Source organism: Saccostrea cucullata, unplaced genomic scaffold (assembly GCF_032062105.1).
Source record: "Saccostrea cucullata isolate Sc308-1 unplaced genomic scaffold, CSIRO_AGI_Scuc_v1 ctg12117, whole genome shotgun sequence".
Taxonomy (NCBI): domain Eukaryota; kingdom Metazoa; phylum Mollusca; class Bivalvia; order Ostreida; family Ostreidae; genus Saccostrea; species Saccostrea cuccullata.
This window is the reverse complement of record NW_026922123.1, coordinates 64-19,185: the sequence shown is the minus strand read 5'-3', so window position 1 is coordinate 19,185 and position 19,122 is coordinate 64. Positions and strand designations below refer to the sequence as shown.

Genomic DNA, 19,122 nt, shown 5'->3' with positions numbered 1-19,122 from the left:
ATATTTAGATTCTTATGAAGTCGATAATATCTATAGTAAGTACTGTATTTATAAATGGGCACTGATTTTGAGTTTATTCTATCTTTATTAAGTACAATACAATTACTGCTTAGAGTCTAAACTTTCTGTAGTAAGTACTATACTTTTAAGAGTCTATAGTACTATATTCCTGTTTTAGATTTTGTACTACCTATAGTTAGTACCTATATTATATATGGACACGGATTTAGACTATCTAAAGTAAGTTCTATTCTTTTTTTTAAAAATAATTACTATACTTTTTAGAGTCCATCCTAACTATTATAGTAAGTACTACACGTTTTGAGTTTAGACTATCTATGGTATGTACTATACATTTCAGAGTCAATGCTATCTATAGTAAATAATTTACTATTTAGAGAGTCTTTGCTCTCTATAGTAAGTACTACATTTTTTAAAGTCTATGCTCTCTAAGTAACTAATATACTTTTTAGAGTCTATGCTATCTATAGTAAGTACAATACTTTTTAGAATTTATGCTATCTAAAGTAAGAACTTCAGCTTTTAGAATCAATGCTATCTATAGTATAAGTACTATACTTTTTAGTATCTATGCTATCTATAGTATAAGTACTATACTGTTAGAGTCTATGCTATCTATAGTATAAGAACTATACTTTTGGAGTCTGTGCTATCTATAGTATACGTACAAGTACTATGCTTGTTAGAATCTGTGCTTTCTAAAGTATAAGTATTATACTTTTAGAGTTTGTGCTATCTATAGTAAGTACTATACTTTTTAGAATCTATGCTATCTATAGTATAAGTACTTTACTTTTTAGAATCCATGCTATCTATAGTAAAAGTATTATACTTTGTAGAGTCTGTGCAATTTATAGTATAAGTACAATACGTTTTAGACTCTATGCTATCTATAGTATAAGTACTCTATTATTTTTAGAATCTATGCTATCTATAGTAAGTACTACACTTTTAGAATCTATGCTATCTATAGTAAGTACTATAGTTTTTAGAATCTATGCTATATATAGTTAGTACTACACTTTTTAGAGTCTATGCTTTCCATAGCAAGTACTATACTTTTTAGAGTCTCTGCTATCTATAGCAAGTGCTGTACTTTTTAGAGTGCTAACTATACTTTTTAGAATCTCTGCTATCTATAGCAGGTGCTATACTTTTTAGAATCTCTGCTATCTATAGCAAGATATACTTTTTAGAATCTCTGCTATCTATATCAAGTGCTATACTTTTAGAGTCTAAGCTAACTATACTTTTTAGAGTCTATGCTCTCCATAGCAAGTAGTATACTTTTTAGAGTCTCTGCTATCTATAGCAAGTGCCATACTTTTTAGAGTGCTAACTATACTTTTTAGAATCTCTGCTATCTATAGAAAAGGCTATACTTTTTAGAATCTCTGCTGTCTATAGCAAGTGCTATACTTTTTAGAATCTCTGCTATCTATAGCAAGTGCTATACTTTTTAGAGTGCTAACTATACTTTTTAGAATCTATGCTATCTGGTCCTTGTTCCTCTTCTGATTCCTGTCCAGATGGCGCTGTGTGTAAGGAAGGCGTTTGCTCTTGTAACGAAACGTACCTAAACTACAAAGACGTCTGCCGCAAAGGTTTGAAATGTTTGAATTTATATTACCAAACAGACCCACTTTATAATATAAAATTCATACATGTGTATTTTTACCGACAAATTTTAGATTAAAAAAAAGTTTCGGTCACAAATTTCAGAAAGTTTTTCAAAAAGTTTTATTTCAAGGTGTTATTAATAAACTTATTTTGTAGAGAAACTTCTTTCTTCTTTAGTAACAAATCTGGCGCTCGAAAAGACTGTTTCTGCTAGTTCTACTTATTTTTCTGAGAACAATAGAAGATGGGAAAATGCTGTCGATGGACGTACGCGTGTGAAGAATCATATGCTGTTATTCCACACGGGTTATGAACTATTCCCTTGGCTATCAATTTATCTGGGAACTGAATTATGTGTCGTCAAAAGTATTATTTTATTTAACAGGATCGACAACCATGGTAGGTTATTAATTCTGTACACGTGTGAGTAAAATGCATAAATATTATTTTTAAAAGTTTGTCTTAAGCAAACAATTCATTGATATATTGACTTCACAAAAACAATAATAAAGGGCACAAACTGTGATTTCGATACGCTTACACTATGTCGTGAATACATTGAAATTACATTGTATTAAAGTTTTACAGGCATTTAGTACTATTCTCTGTAATCTTTGGACTTTCAAGGAGGTGTGTCTTTCTCGAAGCTACATAATTAGCGTCTCTCAAATGGCGAAATAGGTTCTCATTGGTTAAGAAATTAATAACATCAGCAACTTTACATTGATTCAAACAATATTTATTCAGTAAATATTGAATAGATTGAGCAACAGGCTTTAAGCCTATAAATACCCTATACAACAGGTAACTTTACATTGTTGTTGACAACAATGAGATGACTTAATCCTCACCTCTTTGCCGTACGAAACGCTGTCATTGAATAATTGTTACACTCGTTGACATTCGCCCGAATTTCTATCTCATGTATATTTCAACAGTGAATGAAAGACTGTGTAAACTGCAGATGCTAATTATGTAACGTCGAGAATGTCATGCCTAACTGAAAGTCCAAGGATAACAGAGAATTGTACTAACGGAATAATCCTGTTAAGCGGAATCGAGATTCATTTAACTCGATCTTGTTATCACTTTTTTAGGTAGATGGCTACATGATGTTGAAACCAGGGTAGGCAACACGTCAAATTGGTCCCAGATGTCAACTTGTGGAACATTCATTGGACCAAGTAAAACGGGAGAAATTCACATAATAGAATGCAAGACACTCCTTTATGGAAAATACGTCACAGTGAAAATTGTCAAACCGAACTACATAACAGACGATTACGCAGCAAGAGGCGGGAAAAATGCTCTAGTTTTAGAAGAAGTTGTCGTAAATGGCATTGTATTGTAACTAATGCATAGCAGTGCATACTTAAATTCTTAAGGAAAGAAAATCCAAAGTTAAATGTCAAAATACATGTACATGCACTGTTTTGTGAGGGTGAGGGTGTGTGTGTGTGTGTGTGTGTGTCTTTGTGTGTGTGTAAGGGAGGGTGAGGGTGCGTGTGCCAGTGTATGTGTTTTTTTTTTGTGGGGGGGGGGGGGTGTGGTTAGAAAATTCATGTCATATCCAGGTTTTTTCACCCTTCTGGCTGATGTTGGATTCTCGCTTTAATATATATAGGATGTGCTGCATATTTTGACATAATGCATTAATACAAATGCTTTCCCTTTGTTTATATGCATTGATTAAAGATGTGAGGAGAAACCCGTCTAGAGAATTTTGTAAAAAATTACATGTTTTCCTTCTTCTGTCGGTTGCTTTTATATGGTATTTGCTTTATATTTGAATTTTGTTTGGCATGGTTATTAGGGGGAAACAGTGGATTTAGAGGGAGAAGAGGGTCAGAGGATGGATAGCTGCAGATCTGTAGCTCTCTGGTCTGAAAAAAATTAGGATGGACGACCAGAGAGCTATAGTTCTACTCATTGAAAAAGTGTGTACATGTATTTATTGCGCTCAAAAAATGCGTCGTTTCTCGATTTATTTCTCCGTTTATTATATCCACCGCTTGAAAAACAGGAGGGGAGAAATGGTGGGCAGTTTATTCATGATATCACGTACACGTGATATCTTTCTTATTAATATTCATAAGATCCTGTGTAAACTCAAAATTCTTTTACATTAATTTGATATACTTGAACCAAGAAAGCCTGTTTCGTTTTATTTTTATCTTCTAATTTAGCCCCTGACATTGTTACATGAGTTACATTTTGTGTGATTAACAACTAACTTTTCATGATAACGTTTTAATTAAATTAAGCAGGTCACTTATTTGCAAGAATCTGTCGTTTTCAAATGAAAAAGGCTGTCGTAATTCTTCACGAAATGATAAATCATGTGTATTCTATAAAAATAAGCTCTCTCTTGTACCTATAAATCGGCGGAAGAACTCTGTCAACTTGCAATAAACATTTACATTTCATCATCAAAAATGATAAAAACACTAATTCTGTACGCATTGCCTCATTAAAACAGTATTCTCTCGCTTCGAATTTTCAAATCGCAAATTCAGTCGCAGCTTTCACTTTGATATCAACAATCTTGTCATTTCCGGTAGAATATACCCGGTATGAAGAAGAATCAAACTATCGGCGGAAGAACTTTATCTGAAATAGTTTGCAATTAAAAATTAGCGATTTTATAAAAAATTCTCTGAATAAACCTTTGTGGAATTGGCCGCCATTACATTTCCAATATGGCCGATATGCAAATGAGCAGAATGAACACAATTTCTCCATATGTAGTAATCGGGATATCCCTTCGTCCGTCCGTATGTTACGCTTTGAGTCACCTATCTCTTATCTGCAACTCCTCTTTTACCACATAAAATTTAAAGAGACTTTCACAGAATCTTTGTGGTATAGTGCCATCGTGCACCTCCTATTCTACTTTTTGATTGGACACATCGTTCGGGTTTTCCAGAGCAAAAAATTGAACATTGCCTTTTTTTCTGTAATATTGAAGGGTATCCATGTCATATCCGCAACTCCTCCTATACCACTGAATAAAATTTAATGATACTTTCACAGATTTTTTTTATTACATAATACCATTGTGCACCTCCTATATTACTTTTTGATCTGAGACTTATTTCGAGTCTCCAAAAGCAAAACAGAGACTTTGTCATTATAATCATATGAGAGGCGGGGGTATCATTTTGTGAGCTCATTGCTCACAGTACCTCTAGTTTATGCTGCCATCTCAAACATTATACTAAACTGTATGTTCCTGTTTTATTCCTTACCACTTCCACAACAAAATATCTCCCCCAAACGTAGTTTACATGTAGTCCTTCTCGGCCTGAAAATGAGATCATATACTTATATATTTTTACTGCCATATTAGGTGACAAGATAGTTTGGTTTAATGCGCTTCGTGCATGTCTTGTAAAAATACAGTTTTGGTGTGGAAGTAGTAAAAGAACATGTGTTTGAAACATACTGTTAGTAATAATTTTGAAATATACGGTGAAAAAAGGTGCGCAAAAATATATATACATGTACTGTTTTTGAATGGGTGGCACTGTAGCTCTCTGGTCTAATTTTTTCAGACTAGCGAGCTACAGATCTACAGCTAAAGGAAGGAGCGAAAGAAAATTTCTTGAAACTTCGTGCATATGCATAAGCCTTCATCTTGTAAACTTAAACAAATGATGTTTGGTTGATATAGATTCCTCTTACCATGCACCGACACGGGCCTAAAAGTTGGGGGGGGGGGCTAATTAAACTAATTTTGAATCCGCATTATGGAGGGACAAGGAATGTCAATAGTAACATATGAAGGAATGTTGTCTTAGTTTATTTAAACTAAAGACTTCCTGTTTATTTATTGTTTCATAATTTACAAAATAAATGACATTATTTATACGTTCTTATATAAGTATTCTTTTTCCGCCTGTTTATATCCGAAATCAATCTCCACGACATGGTTTAACAAACAAAGAAACATAGATATGTATACATGACATGTATGGGCCTATCTGATTCCTTTTTTTTCATACAAACCACAAAATGTCTTCATTGTAATCAGAAGGAAACACTTTCCATCTCACAGTAAAAAAAAGTTTTAAATATACATCCAAAGAATACTGCATCTTTCGAGGAAAACTTTAAAAGGCGAATTTCAAACACATTTTTAATCCATATTTAAAATAAAAAGAACAAACAATATATAGTCTTGAATTTGTTCTTGCTATTTTACAGATCGAGTACTGCACTTTTGCAAGGAGTACTGACTTTTACAGTCTATGGCTTAATTGTACACATGGACAATATAAGGAAGCTCTTTTGCAATAAAAATATTTAGCTCAACATTTAATTAAACGAAAATAACGGACAGAAATAAAACACATTCACATTTTATAGTTGCCCATGAAGAATCCGACGGCCACTCTACTCTCAAATACAGCCCTTCACATGTTACAAACTCGATACCCATGACCACTAGAAACTAGAGGTACTGTGAGCAATGAGCTCACTAAATGCTACCCCCCTCCCATATGAATATAAAGGCAGTGTCCATGTTTTGTCTTGAGAAACACAGAATATGTCTGATCAAAAAGTAAAACATGAGATGCACAATGGCGATATGTAATAAAAATTTTGTAAAAGTTTCATCAAATCCTCTCATACCACTGAATGAAATTTGATGAAACTTTTACAGAATCCTTATCACATATTGTCATTATGACCCTCCTATTTTACTTTTTGATCCGACACATATTTTGGGTTTACCAAAGCAAAACATGGACACTTCTATTTTATACATATGGGAGGCGGGGGTATCATTTTGTGAGCTCATTCCTCGCCGTACCTCTAGTTTAATATTTGTTTTACTGTGTGAACTTGTGAAAAGTTAAAATTAATTTTAAAAAGACATATGGCTAGAATAAATTGAGTAACTTGCCCGCATCCTCTATGATATAACGTACCTGATCCATGCTTGATAAACTTATCTGTTTTTAATCATAATTGAATGAATGTAAAAATTTTTACTCAACATTTAAGTGACCTTTTTGGGTTAAAGTATTGACTTACTTAGTATTTTATTGGTTAAATTTTAATCTTCCCTGTTTATGCCTATATATAAAGTTGTGAATATATTCAAAAACACTTTCTTCCAGTAACGTTTTTGTTAAGACAGCAACAAGAAAGTTAAACATGGCAATGGTGTGGGCAGCGCTCCTTATGTCCGGCATCGTATGTACAAATTCTCAGTACATTTACTCGGAAGAAAACAATTGCTGTGCCAGTAATGCAGAGACAATGGTGCAAATTCGAGGACTATTGATCCAACAAATGAGAATACAAGAATCTGTAGATTCCCTCAGGCAGATGGTTAAGAGACTCGAGGGAGATGTTACCAAGACCCATGAAGATGTTCAAATCGTCAAAAGAGGTAAATCTCTCTCTCTCTCTCTCTCTCTCTCTCTCTCTCTCTCTCTCTCGATCCCTGTCTCTATCTCAATTCTAGTTTGTGTATTCATCTATCCTTCTGAATAAAATTCTCCAGAAGTGAAAACAGAATTAGATAGAATACATTCACAGTTCATCCTGCTCCCTACTGACAAAGCAGGTAACAATATTGTCTTTGTTTGTAAGGAACTTTATAAACATGTAATTGTATTTTAGAAGAACTTGAATTTAATTCTTCAAGTGGTAATCCAACTTATACACACCGTTCCCTTTCTAAGGAAGAAAGTCTTCAAATTCAAATGTTAGTCTTAAATATTTTTAATATCCCCAAGAACCAAAGTGATTTTGATCTACCATATATTTTTATATATTGGACTCTGAAACTTCACAAGATTTCTTACAAACAAAGTTACATGGGTTCCAGTATATGTTCAACCAAACCTCTTTATTTACTCCTCACTAAGATATTAACAGTAGTGAAGGAGAAACTTCAAGAATACACTGCAACAATATATTCAAGAAGTGGTGTGAATCAGATGTGGATACACAAAAATTCCAAAGAACGATTGGACAATTTGAAATCACAAGATTTTAACAAAATCAAGAACTTAAAAACTTACTACTTTTTAACTTTATACACAACAATTTCCCGCGATATATTAAAGTCCAGGCTTTTTTTATATCATTGGCAGCTGCTTTTTCAATAAAAATGGAACTCGTAATTTTTTGTCAGTTTGTCCGTAAAAACATTGAGTCCATTCTATCTTTATTACGTACAATATAGTTACTGCTTAGAGTCTAAACTTTCTATAGTAAGTTCTACATGTATACTTATAAGAGAGTAAAATACTATAGTAAGTACCTATATTTATATATATTTTCTGTTTTAAATTCTTTACTACTTATAGTAAGTACCTATATTATATCTGGACACTGTTTTAGACTTTCTAAAGTACGTTCTATACTTTTTAGAGAACTATGCTTTTTAGAGTCTTTGCTATCTATAGCAAGTACTATACTTTTAGAGTCTATGCTATCTATAGTAAGTACTATACTTTTTAGAATCTATGCTATAAATAGTTAGTACTATACTTTGTAGAGTCTATACCGGGTACTATCTATAGTAAGTACTAGAATCTATGCTTTGAATAGTTATAGTAATAACTATACTTTTTAGAGTCTATGCTTTCAATAGTTATAGTAAGTACTATACGCTCTAGAGTCTATGCTTTCAATAGTGATATTAAGTACTATACGTTTTAGAGTCTATACGTTCTTTAGTCATAGTAAGTACTGTACTTTGTAGAGTATTTAATACCTGGTCCTTGTTCCACTTCTGATTCCTGTCCAGATGGCGCTGCGTGTAAGGAAGGCGTCTGCTCCTGTAATGAAAGATACCTAAACTACAAAGACGTTTGCCGCAAAGGTTTGAAATGTTTGAATTTATACTTCCGAACAGATCCACTATATAATGTAAAAAAAATTATTTTATCAACAAATTATATATATAAAAAAAGCTTCAGCAACAAATTTTAATATAATTTTTCTAAAAAGTATTCTTTCAAGGTGTTGTAAATTAACTTATTTTTTCTTTAGAAACAAATCTGGCACTCGAAAAGACTGTTTCTGCTAGTTCTATTTTTTTATCGGGGAACAATACACGATGGGAAAATGCTGTGGATGGACGTACACGTGTGAATAATTTTTGGCTGTTATTTCATACGGGTTATGAACTATTTCCTTGGTTATCCATTTATCTGGGAACTGAAGTATGTGTCGTCAAAAGTATTATTTTATTTAACAGGATCGACAATCATGGTAGGTTATTAATTCAGTCCACGTGTGAAAAAAATGCATAAACATTATATTTAAAAGTTTGTCATAATCAAAAAATAAATTGATATATTGACTTCACAAAACAATAATAAAGGGCACAAATTGCAGGTCGATACGCTTACGCTATACCGTGAATACATTGTAGTTACATTGCATAAGAGTTTTAAAGGCATTTAGAACAATTCTCTGTCATCTTTGGACTTTCAGTGAGACGTGTCATTCTTGAAGCTACGTAATTAGCGTCTTTCAAATGGCGACCTAGGTTCTCATTGGTAACGACATTAATAACATCAGCAACTTTACATTGTTGTTGACACCGATGACATGACGTAAGCCTCACCACTTCGCCGTACGAAACGGTGTCATTAAATAATTTTAACTCGCTCAAATTCGCCCGAATTTCTATCCCATGTATAGTTTACCGGTATTCAACAGTGAATGAAAGGTTGTACAAACTGCAGATGCTAATTATGTAAGGTTGATAATGTCACGCTTTACTGAAAGTCCAATGATAACAGAGAATTGTACTATCTGAATAATAATGTTCAAGAGGATTAGAGATTCATTCTTGGTATCACAACTTTAGGTAGATGGTTACATGATGTTGAAACCAGGGTAGGCAAAATGTCAAATTGGTCCCAGATGTCAACTTGTGGAACATTCATTGGACCCAGTAAAACGGGAGAAACTCACGTCATTGAATGCAAGACACCCCTTTATGGAAAATACGTCACAGTGAAAATTATCAAACCGAACTACATAACAGACGATCCTGTAGCTCAAGGCGGGAAAAATGCTCTAGTTTTAGAAGAAGTTGTCGTTAATGGCATTGTATTGTAACCCTTGCATAGCAGTACATACTTAAATTCTTAAGAAAAGAAAATCCAAAGTTAAATGTCAAAATAAATGTATATGAACTGTTTTTTTTTGTGTGTGTGTGTGTGTGCCAGTGTAAACGTATGTATGAGATTGTTCTCTTTTTTTTTCGGGGGGGGGGGGGGGGGGGGGTTAGAGATTTCACGTCATATCCAGGTTTTTTTCGCCCTCCTGACTGATTTTGGATTCTCGCTTTGATATATATTATAGGATATATAATGCATATTTTGACATAATACATTAATTCACATGCATTCTCTTCGTTTTGTCATATATATATATATAGTAATAAAAGATGTGAGGAGAAAATCGTCCAGCATTTTGTAGAAAAGAAATGAACTTGTATTTCCTTAAGATAAATTAGCTCACTGACAAGAGTGGTTATAAGATCACCAGTTACGTGAATTAGCATTTCATCATTCAAAATTACATGTTTTCCTTCTACTGTTGCTTTTAAATGGTATTTGCTTTATATCTGAATTTGGTTGCCGTGGTTATTTGGGGGAAGGGGGTTGAAAAGGGGATTTGGAGTGAGAAGAGGGTCAGTGGGTGGATAGCCGCAGCTAGATCTGTAGCTCGCTTGTCTGAAAAAATTAGGATGGACGACTAGCATGCTACAGTGCTACTCATTGAAAAAAGTGTGTACTAGTATATTGCGCACAAAAATTGAGCCGTTTCTCGATTTATTTCTCAAAATTTAACTAACCATATTTCCTAGCATATCCCTTTACCACTTCCACAAGAAAACATTTTCCCCTAACATTGCTTTAGGATAGTCTTTCGATCTCGCCCTGAAAATGAGACCATGTAAAATTTCTATTTATACTGCCATAAGGGGCAAGATAATTTCGTCCAATGCGCTTCGTGCATGACTTGTACATGCAGTCTTGAGGAAGTAGTAAAAGAATATGTTTAAAACACATTCTCAGTAATAATTTAATTTTTGAAATATACGGTGAAAAAAGTAAAAAAAAAAAAACAAAAACAAAAAAACAGCGCACTTTTTGTGCGCAAAAAATGCACACCTCAGTGAGTGGTACTGTAGCTCTCTCGTCGTCCATCCTAATCTTTTTCAGATCAGCGAGCTACAGATCTGCAGCTAATTAACGGAAGAAGCGAAAGAAAATTTCCTGAAAGTCTTCATCTTGTAAACTTAAACAGGTGATGTATGGTTGATATCGATTTCTCTTTCCATGGCAACGGGTCCAAAATGTTGGAGGTACTATAGTTTATGGAGGGAAGAGGAATGTCAATAGTAACATAGGTAGGAATTTCGTCTAAGTATATAAACTAAAGGATTGTTTTAGTCTTAAGCTTCGTGTTATTATTTGAGAAAGCAAAGGGACCAAAAGCCAAAAAATTAAGATATTGTCCATGGGGCTTTACGTTATGATTTTTGCTCTGAAAATGAAATAAATGGTTAATTTTTGTAAAATATTTCTGATGTGACTAGACAAATATAAATTTTAATATTGTTTCGTCTGGTTTTGCTAAGGAGATTATCATAATATTTCAGTGATTCACTGAGAAGAATCATTCATGTTTTCTTTTAGCAATAACATTCCATTTCATCTAGGACCATTTCCAGCTTAGTTTGGACTTAAATTTCAGGAAGGCGCGGCATTCTCGACGTATATACATGTAATTAGCTTCTGAAATTTACACAGCTTTCCTTCACTGTTGAAATATACATGGGATAGAAATTCAGGCAAATGCCAATTAGTGTATCGAATAACCAATTACGTACATTGTTAAGTCCTGCAAGGAGGTGGAGCTTAAGTCGTCTCATCGTTGTCAACAACAATTTAAAGTTCCTGATGTTATTAATTTCTTAACCATTGAGAATCTATTCGCCATTTGCCAGGCAGTAAACTTGTAGCGCCAAGAATGCCACGCCTAACTGAAAGTCCAAACTAAGCTGGAAATGGTTCTACAATTATTGTATACATGTAATATGCATGCATAAACAATTCCCAATTAATTATTAGACTTTATCTTAAAATTAAGATATCGTTGAATGTTATTGAGAATATAACTTGGTTTCCTTGTTAACTTGGCAGTAAAAGGGATAAAGTGATTTTTTATAGTTCCACTATCCCGCCGCATGAACATGCATTTAGGGTTCAAAATTGCCAAAAATTGTCATTTTTAAATTCATTAAAACCTTTACCATAATTTCCATTCATCCATGACTTCTCAGATTTCAAAGGTGGGTAGAATAGAATGGAACCACCCCATCCCCACCCCATGCACCCCCGCTCCTTCTCAAGCCATGTTGAAAATGTTCATTGAAAGGTCGGTTGACCCCTTTTTGTTGCAGAAAAGTAAAATTGCCCCATGAAACGTTCACCACCATATATATATACATATATATACATATATACTCTTCAAAAAAAAAAAAAAAAAGAAACGCATAATAGGAACAATGCCCTGAAAAATGTATGATAGTTTTGTCAAACCTTTTATTTTTATATAGATATGATGTATTCGAGTGAAATGTGTGATTTTTTTTTTATGCAATTGTTAACTTTACATCTATTCTACAAGTCTCACAGACAAAAAGACCTGATTTTGCAAAATTTTATCTCAATTTTCATTTGTTAATTCTGATGCAATTCCTTCAGGTACAAAGGGGCTATCAACAGCGGGGGTTCTCGATATTTTGAATCTGGATTTATCTGAAAAATGACGCTTCCTAAAAATGCTGCATCTGAATGTTGCATAGCACAAAAATGAAAATGGGCGACTGGAAGCAGGGGTACCGAAATCTACAATTGCAAGTGGTTTTAATGTTACGCACAGTGCCATATCTAACCTATAAAACATAAACCATTAACACTGAACACCCAATGTTCGCAAAAATATGGTAGACTACGTGTGACATCAGCAGCACAGCATCACTTCAGAGGATTACGTAAATTGCATGAATGTAATGCAATGACGTCATCTAAAGCATTAGCTATCCCTGAACTGCACAGATCATCTAACAAGACCATTTTCAGTTGACTTCGAATTATTGCAAGAGGATTATTCATGCCATTGTTCTGACCCCACAACACCCCAAATATCGACTTCAAAGATCTCAGATCAAGAGAGTACAAGAAACATATTGACGCAAGCGTCAAAAATCGGTCGCAAACCAATTAATTAATTCTTTCATATAATAAAGTAGAAACTGAATTCTTATATTTATCTGTTAATTAATATATCCCTGTGACATTAAACATTTGAATGCGACATCCCAGGATTTTCTTCAGTACATAATACATGTACATTGCAACTTACTCTTAGCCCTCTGCGTCCCCGCACCCAGTAAGTTTAATTGATACTATTAACGAACTCTGGCGGAAGTTTGATGTTTATATATAAGTAGTTTTAACACTTAACCATTAAAACTAACGTTTAAACTTATCTAACTAGAGATAGTTTAACATTAAATAAAACGTAACAACTATATGGGGCTCCTTGCTCGCTCAGAGGATGTTGAAACCCCCAACTCCCTCTAGATCCACCACTACATTTCTTCTCTGTCTTGTTTTGGTGTGAGATGTGGCGGGAAAAGGCTTGGCATGTTGTAAAACGCGCTTTATCCTTGTCTGTTGGAGAAAAATCTCCTAATATTCTGTCTGATAATAAATTAAGATTAAGTCATGATTTTGAAAATTTTCCGTATTAAAAGTACATTGTGTATTTATATTTACACGTCATTTTAAATCATATACACAACAAATCCTGTTGAAGTAGAAAAAGTAAAATTTGTTTAGGCAATCATATAACGCGGTCCTTGCTTTAGACTATGCCCAACATGTGTGCTTATTTCTCCGCACTTCAGTTACGTAGGAATTTGTCAATCAGGATTGGATGAAACATTTAACCCATTATTCATAAAATTTTAGTTTGATGATTATTATGCGTTTTTAATTTACATTCAGACACTCTTTCTTAATATTCTATTACATGAATGTTAAATATTTTTTATTCAAATTGCTAACTCCGCAGAAACGCACGGCGACTTAAAACTTTCATATCATATAACCGACCGCCTCCTGGCGGCCGGTAATGACCACAGCATCACTGCTGAACATTTTGGTTTAGCTACTAGTCCAGAATGTTTATCTGAAAGACTCTTATAAGTTTAAGAGTGCTAATGCTTTGTAATGAATGTTAGACAGAAAGCTGCCTAGCTCCAGGACGTTAAAAAAGTTGGTGAGGTAATGTAATGATATGGAAAACGGTATTATAAGAAAGTAAGATTGATTTGGTTCGAATTCAATGGACTTTGATGGAAAAAGGTACTCTAACCATGTTCTACCTACACATGCCCATTCAATTTTGCAGCATCCTAGAGCCGTATTGCAATCTCACAATACACAACCGCATACGGCTCGTTTGACAATCCAGTTCTTGCAGAGATTTAATCCATATTAAGCAGCATTGAACAAAATGGATTGACATGATTTGCCAAAGACAATCGCATCCCCAGACTCTGCAACAGCTGACCAAAGTTCTACATTTGGAGTGGGAGAGTATTCCTATACAGTTTTTATTACACACATTTGTTTCCATTAGATGCCGTTTGTGGCTATCTTTTGTGTCTGCGGGGGGCATACCAGATACATGTATTGATTTTTAAGACCGCGGAACATTAACTGGCAAAATTGGAAATATACAGCTTACGTCATTTCTATCTGTTACAATCAAAACATTCAGTGATAGATTATGAAATGGGCGGTTACAATTCGACGCGGGCGAGGGGAAAACATCGGATTGAAATTGCAGATCGAAATTCATTTTCAATCCACCTCAGCTATACGCTAGAAGGGCTAGGCACATTATTACTGATTGACCCAGATGACAAATAATTTCAATTTGGGTACAGTTTGAAATTTTTTTTTGTCCAGTGTTTAAAATAAATTAATATTTAAGGGACAAATATTTCATTTCTGTTTGGAAAATATATGTATATCCAGGGACCTATATAACTAACTAGTATATATATAGGTCCCTGGTATATCTTTGTGTTGGTGGAGGGGGGGGGGGGTGAACAATTTTTAATAAAGTTGTCCAACAGTTTTCAGTGAGAATAAGTATAAAACTCATGCACTCTTATAATCCTAGAAATAAAATATATTGTCATGTTAAGCCATGACCTGACTCGACAATTTTTTACCTCCCCCCCCCCCCTTCTAGAATCAAATATCTCCTGAAAAATAATCTTTGACTTCTATGATCTTTCGCGTTCTTAAAATTATAAGCTAAAACTCGTACTAATGTGAACTTCAAACAATATGTATTTGGGAGTTGAAATTAGTTGATTTTTGGATCATACATTCACTCTTTGCTTTGAAAACAGCTCAGGTCGATCTGCACTTTCAATCCAATGTTTTCCCCACGTCCGCGTCGATTTGTACCCGCCCATTTCATTGTCTATCACTGAATGTTTTGATTGTAACAGATAGAAATGACGTAAGCTGTATATTTCCAATTTTGCCAGTTAATGTTCCGCGGTCTTAATGGCCTGAAACTGACTATGACTTTAAAATTGATGAGTAATTATGACATTTAGAGAGTATTCCTGTTGCTTACCACATTTCTGTTTTATCAATGCATCATTTTACTAAATAATCTTTGTGTTTAATGAACAGAACAGAACAGAACAGAACATTTTATTACTAATTTAGAGCCCATAACAGACAAGTATGAGATTGTTATAATAATAAGGAAAAGATAAGCCAATGAATAGCAAAACAATTATACAATTAGTCACTAAAATTCTACTATGCGTTTCTTTTTTTGAAGAGCATTATTATGGCTGCGCACCCTGAAATGCATGCCAAGATTAAATGCAAAATGCTCACGGATAATAGTTATAAATGACTAACCTTAATTTGTCTCTTCCAATTATTTAGATGTAAATAAATAAAAGAACAATTAAATAAGAAATAACCCTTTACCTAATTTTGCGCACTCTTCCAATTTTTGTAAATGCGGGTTCGCAACTATATTTTACCTCGGGAAGTCAATTAGCGCATGCGCTCTTCATCAAATTTTATTACTTCCTGTTGATGTTCACCGGTTCCACATCATCACTGAATTCTCATTTTATTTGATCAAAATGCACATCATGAGGAAAGACAAGAAGGAGGAGGAAGAAGGTGACTATTTTCTAAAAGAAATATTTTATTCGATTTCAGAGCAATCGACTTCTCCGGTGTGAGAAAAGCCGTTTTGTGGCGTAATGTAATATTGTGGCTTAAATCAGTAAAACCCCATGTTAAGATCATAGATGGGAAGTCAAGTTCTGGTTAACATGATAATTGATTGGTAATCATGCAACACAATGTCAAGTGATCACACTATCCATGCCTCATCGCACACGAAATATATGGACAGAACTTGACTAAAACAATCAGGTCCAGTACAATCTCTTGATTTAGCTATACTAGTATAGCTTTAAATAGCAATGTAGCTTTATCAAGCTATTCAAAATAGCTTTATTTAGCTATTTATATACAGTTTTTCACAAAAAAGTTTTTGCTGAAAATAAACAAAAAGTCGCACGTATTTGACTCCATATTTGTACTAAGGGTTATCAAAACAACAACCAAAATCAAAGATAGTTCTAACTTTGCAGCTTTTGAATACTTTTAAGCAAAAAGAGAATTTCTATTGTTAGACTAACTGTCCACTACCTTGGGTGCCTTGAGGCAAGGATAAGTATGATTGCTTCTCATTGTGCTGAACTGTTACCAATCAATTATCTTGTTGAACATAATTGGTCTCCATTATAAAATCATTGCAGAAGTAACTGTATTATCAATTGCTTTATATAGCCCCAAAACTTGTAAAACTTCGAGTTCAAAGTCTCGCAAGGAGACGTAATTTGATGAGTGATTTTTACGTGCATTATTTAAGAAGAGTTCAAAGTTGTATATCATCACTGCACCAAGGTGCGCTTTTTTGTGCATACTGAGAATATTACACCTTTAAGAACAAAAATGTAGTAAAATAGCTAAATTAAGCTATTCTGAATTTAAAGCTATATAGCTAAATCAAGAGATTGTACTGGACCTGACAATAGCATCTTTTGCTCAAAAGTGTTCAAATGCAGCAAACATGGCAAAGTTTTAAACATTTCTGCTTTAGATTGCTCTCTTAAGATTTACCTATTTTTTATATCAGTAATCAAATACTTGTGACTTTGTTTTTGTTTTTTCTCAATTTAAAAGCAAAATTGTGAAAATTTGCATTGAAATAGCTAAATAAAGCTACCTGAGGTAGGTAAATAAAGCTACGGTATATAATTCTACATATGTAGCTAATTGTACTGATTAACTGGACCTGACATTTAAAGTACCGTATAATCCCTATTAACCGCCCCTACCCCTATAAACTCCCCCCTGGGTCTTTTTCAACTGTCAGGAAATAAGGGCCCCCTTTACAGTGATCAAAATCGTCCAGAATCGTATCAAAAGTCCGCCATTATGAAGAAAGTGAAAACGAAATTTTTTTATTGGGTAACTCATACATAAATATTCTTGAAAGTAAAAGATTTTTAGAATGACCTGATCATGTATTTCTGAAAGTGAAAGTTAAACATACAAGTACAAAATTTGTTCTCCTTGTCTATTCCCTACTTTCGAAGTGGGAAAATGAGTCATATAGCATAATTTGGGTGGATTATTGTAATTTAAAGGAAGGTTAGGCAATAATAAATAGATTGCTAGATTCTCATCCGAATTTTTTTTAAAATCGAGGCGGGCGGGCGGCTTTTATTTTATATTTTTTATTTTTTTCAATTTTGCAGATTTTTTATTGACCTGGTCAATCTGTGTAATTTTATCTAAAATACCCGAATAAAAGTCATAGTAAAGGTTCAATTATCTCTTACTTCACACCATCACCAATCTTTTTCAACCAATGACCCTTCTTTAAAATATATACGCATGTATTACAGCAATTACCATCTAATCATGTCGACTTTCGCGGGATTTTTAAAAACGAAAGTAGAATGGTAGATGAATACCGATCCAGATCAGAATTCAGACGAAGAAAAACAGAAATAAAAAAAATCGAGGCGGGGGTCTAAAATCGGGCGGGCGGGGATGAGAATCTAGGAATATTTTTATGATGGCCTTAGACAATTTTTAGTGGTTCTCTGTTATTTGTTTTTTTATCAAAAGATTTCTGGAAGTTAGAATATGACATTCAAAATTTTAGCAAGAGTATTAAAATAACCGCCCCCTTTTTCTGCAGTTTTCTAAGCGCCCGGGGCGGTTAATAGGGATTATACGGTATTTATGTTTTTGATAGTATGCATTGCAGTTATACATAATTATCTTTAACCATTCACAGTATCTTGTTACATTGCGTATGAAAAATACAATAGTCCATGGATTCAAATCAAACAGGTGCTCAATCACAAGCCATTTAGTTTTGTCACCTTTTTTGTCATATTTTGAGGAATGGGGGTTAAGGTATAATAGCCTGATTGGGATATAGAATCAGAAATGATCCCAAACTGAACTGAACTTGCAGTAAGTCATTGAGATTGGTAGAAAACATTCCTTCTTCAATTCTCGGCACTTTGAAGTTGAAGTTGCAAGCACTTTGGATGAGACCTAAAAATTGAGGCCCCATGACAGGGTAGACATTGGCAGGATTAAGAATGGCTCTGAGTGCTAAGTAAAGGTTAAATTTGAAACTCTTACCTGGTATTTGGTGATATACTAGAGAAAATTCTTAAACAGGTGTAAAACAACGTACAATCAATCTGTTTATTTTGCTTTTTAGGAGGAGGAAATCCATTCCACAATTTGGAGAAGACGGCAGTTCTTCAGGAGGTTAGTTCATTTGCCAAGTGATAATGATTGTAAAATATTCATTTTAGGTTTTTGTTAGCCTTTGAATCAAGTGAATTTTATCCATTCTTACACTTAATACATGATATGTTATATTTCTAATAAACCTTTTCAGGCCAGGACATTTAATGAGACCCCAATCAATGCAAGTGCAGCCATATTCTGACTAAAGTTCTCTACTTGATCAATCAGGGACGCTACTCCTCAAAATATTCAAATTTAAATTCTAGTCTCCATAAATCAGGTGGGTATTATCATGATTTCCACTACATAATTTTCACAAAATCAAGTTATTTGAAAATAATATGCAGTAAGGCTGATTTAAAGGCTCTTGTAGCAGAGGCACATGTGTTTGATGTCAAGTACTGCTAAGTAATATGGTCTGTAATTGTCTGGCATGTTGTTTGATAGTTAAAAATTCTTGACACACAAGTTATTTTCCTACCATTTTCCTTCTGTAGATTACACAACATGCACAAGAAAGGACGCA

The 19,122-nt window shown here is 33.8% G+C and overlaps 2 protein-coding genes and 1 long non-coding RNA gene across 3 annotated transcripts; all 3 read left to right on the top strand.

The window, feature by feature from the left end:
• Nucleotides 1-1,483: 1,483 nt before the first annotated feature.
• Nucleotides 1,484-3,172, top strand: LOC134261231 (uncharacterized). Its single transcript, XM_062743687.1, has 3 exons — nucleotides 1,484-1,625; nucleotides 1,819-2,044; nucleotides 2,743-3,172. The coding sequence occupies exons 1-3, from the start codon at nucleotides 1,511-1,513 to the stop codon at nucleotides 2,990-2,992; spliced, it is 591 nt and encodes a 196-aa protein (XP_062599671.1). The 5' UTR covers nucleotides 1,484-1,510; the 3' UTR covers nucleotides 2,993-3,172.
• Nucleotides 3,173-6,630: 3,458 nt separating this feature from the next.
• Nucleotides 6,631-8,639, top strand: LOC134261228 (uncharacterized). Its single transcript, XM_062743686.1, has 3 exons — nucleotides 6,631-7,042; nucleotides 8,366-8,485; nucleotides 8,626-8,639. The coding sequence occupies exons 1-3, from the start codon at nucleotides 6,805-6,807 to the stop codon at nucleotides 8,637-8,639; spliced, it is 372 nt and encodes a 123-aa protein (XP_062599670.1). The 5' UTR covers nucleotides 6,631-6,804.
• A 7,151-nt stretch (nucleotides 8,640-15,790) lies between these two features.
• Nucleotides 15,791-18,801, top strand: LOC134261229 (uncharacterized). The gene is made up of 3 exons (XR_009990770.1): nucleotides 15,791-15,926; nucleotides 18,565-18,614; nucleotides 18,748-18,801. It is a non-coding gene; the product is annotated as an uncharacterized LOC134261229 (long non-coding RNA).
• The last annotated feature ends 321 nt before the right edge of the window (nucleotides 18,802-19,122 follow it).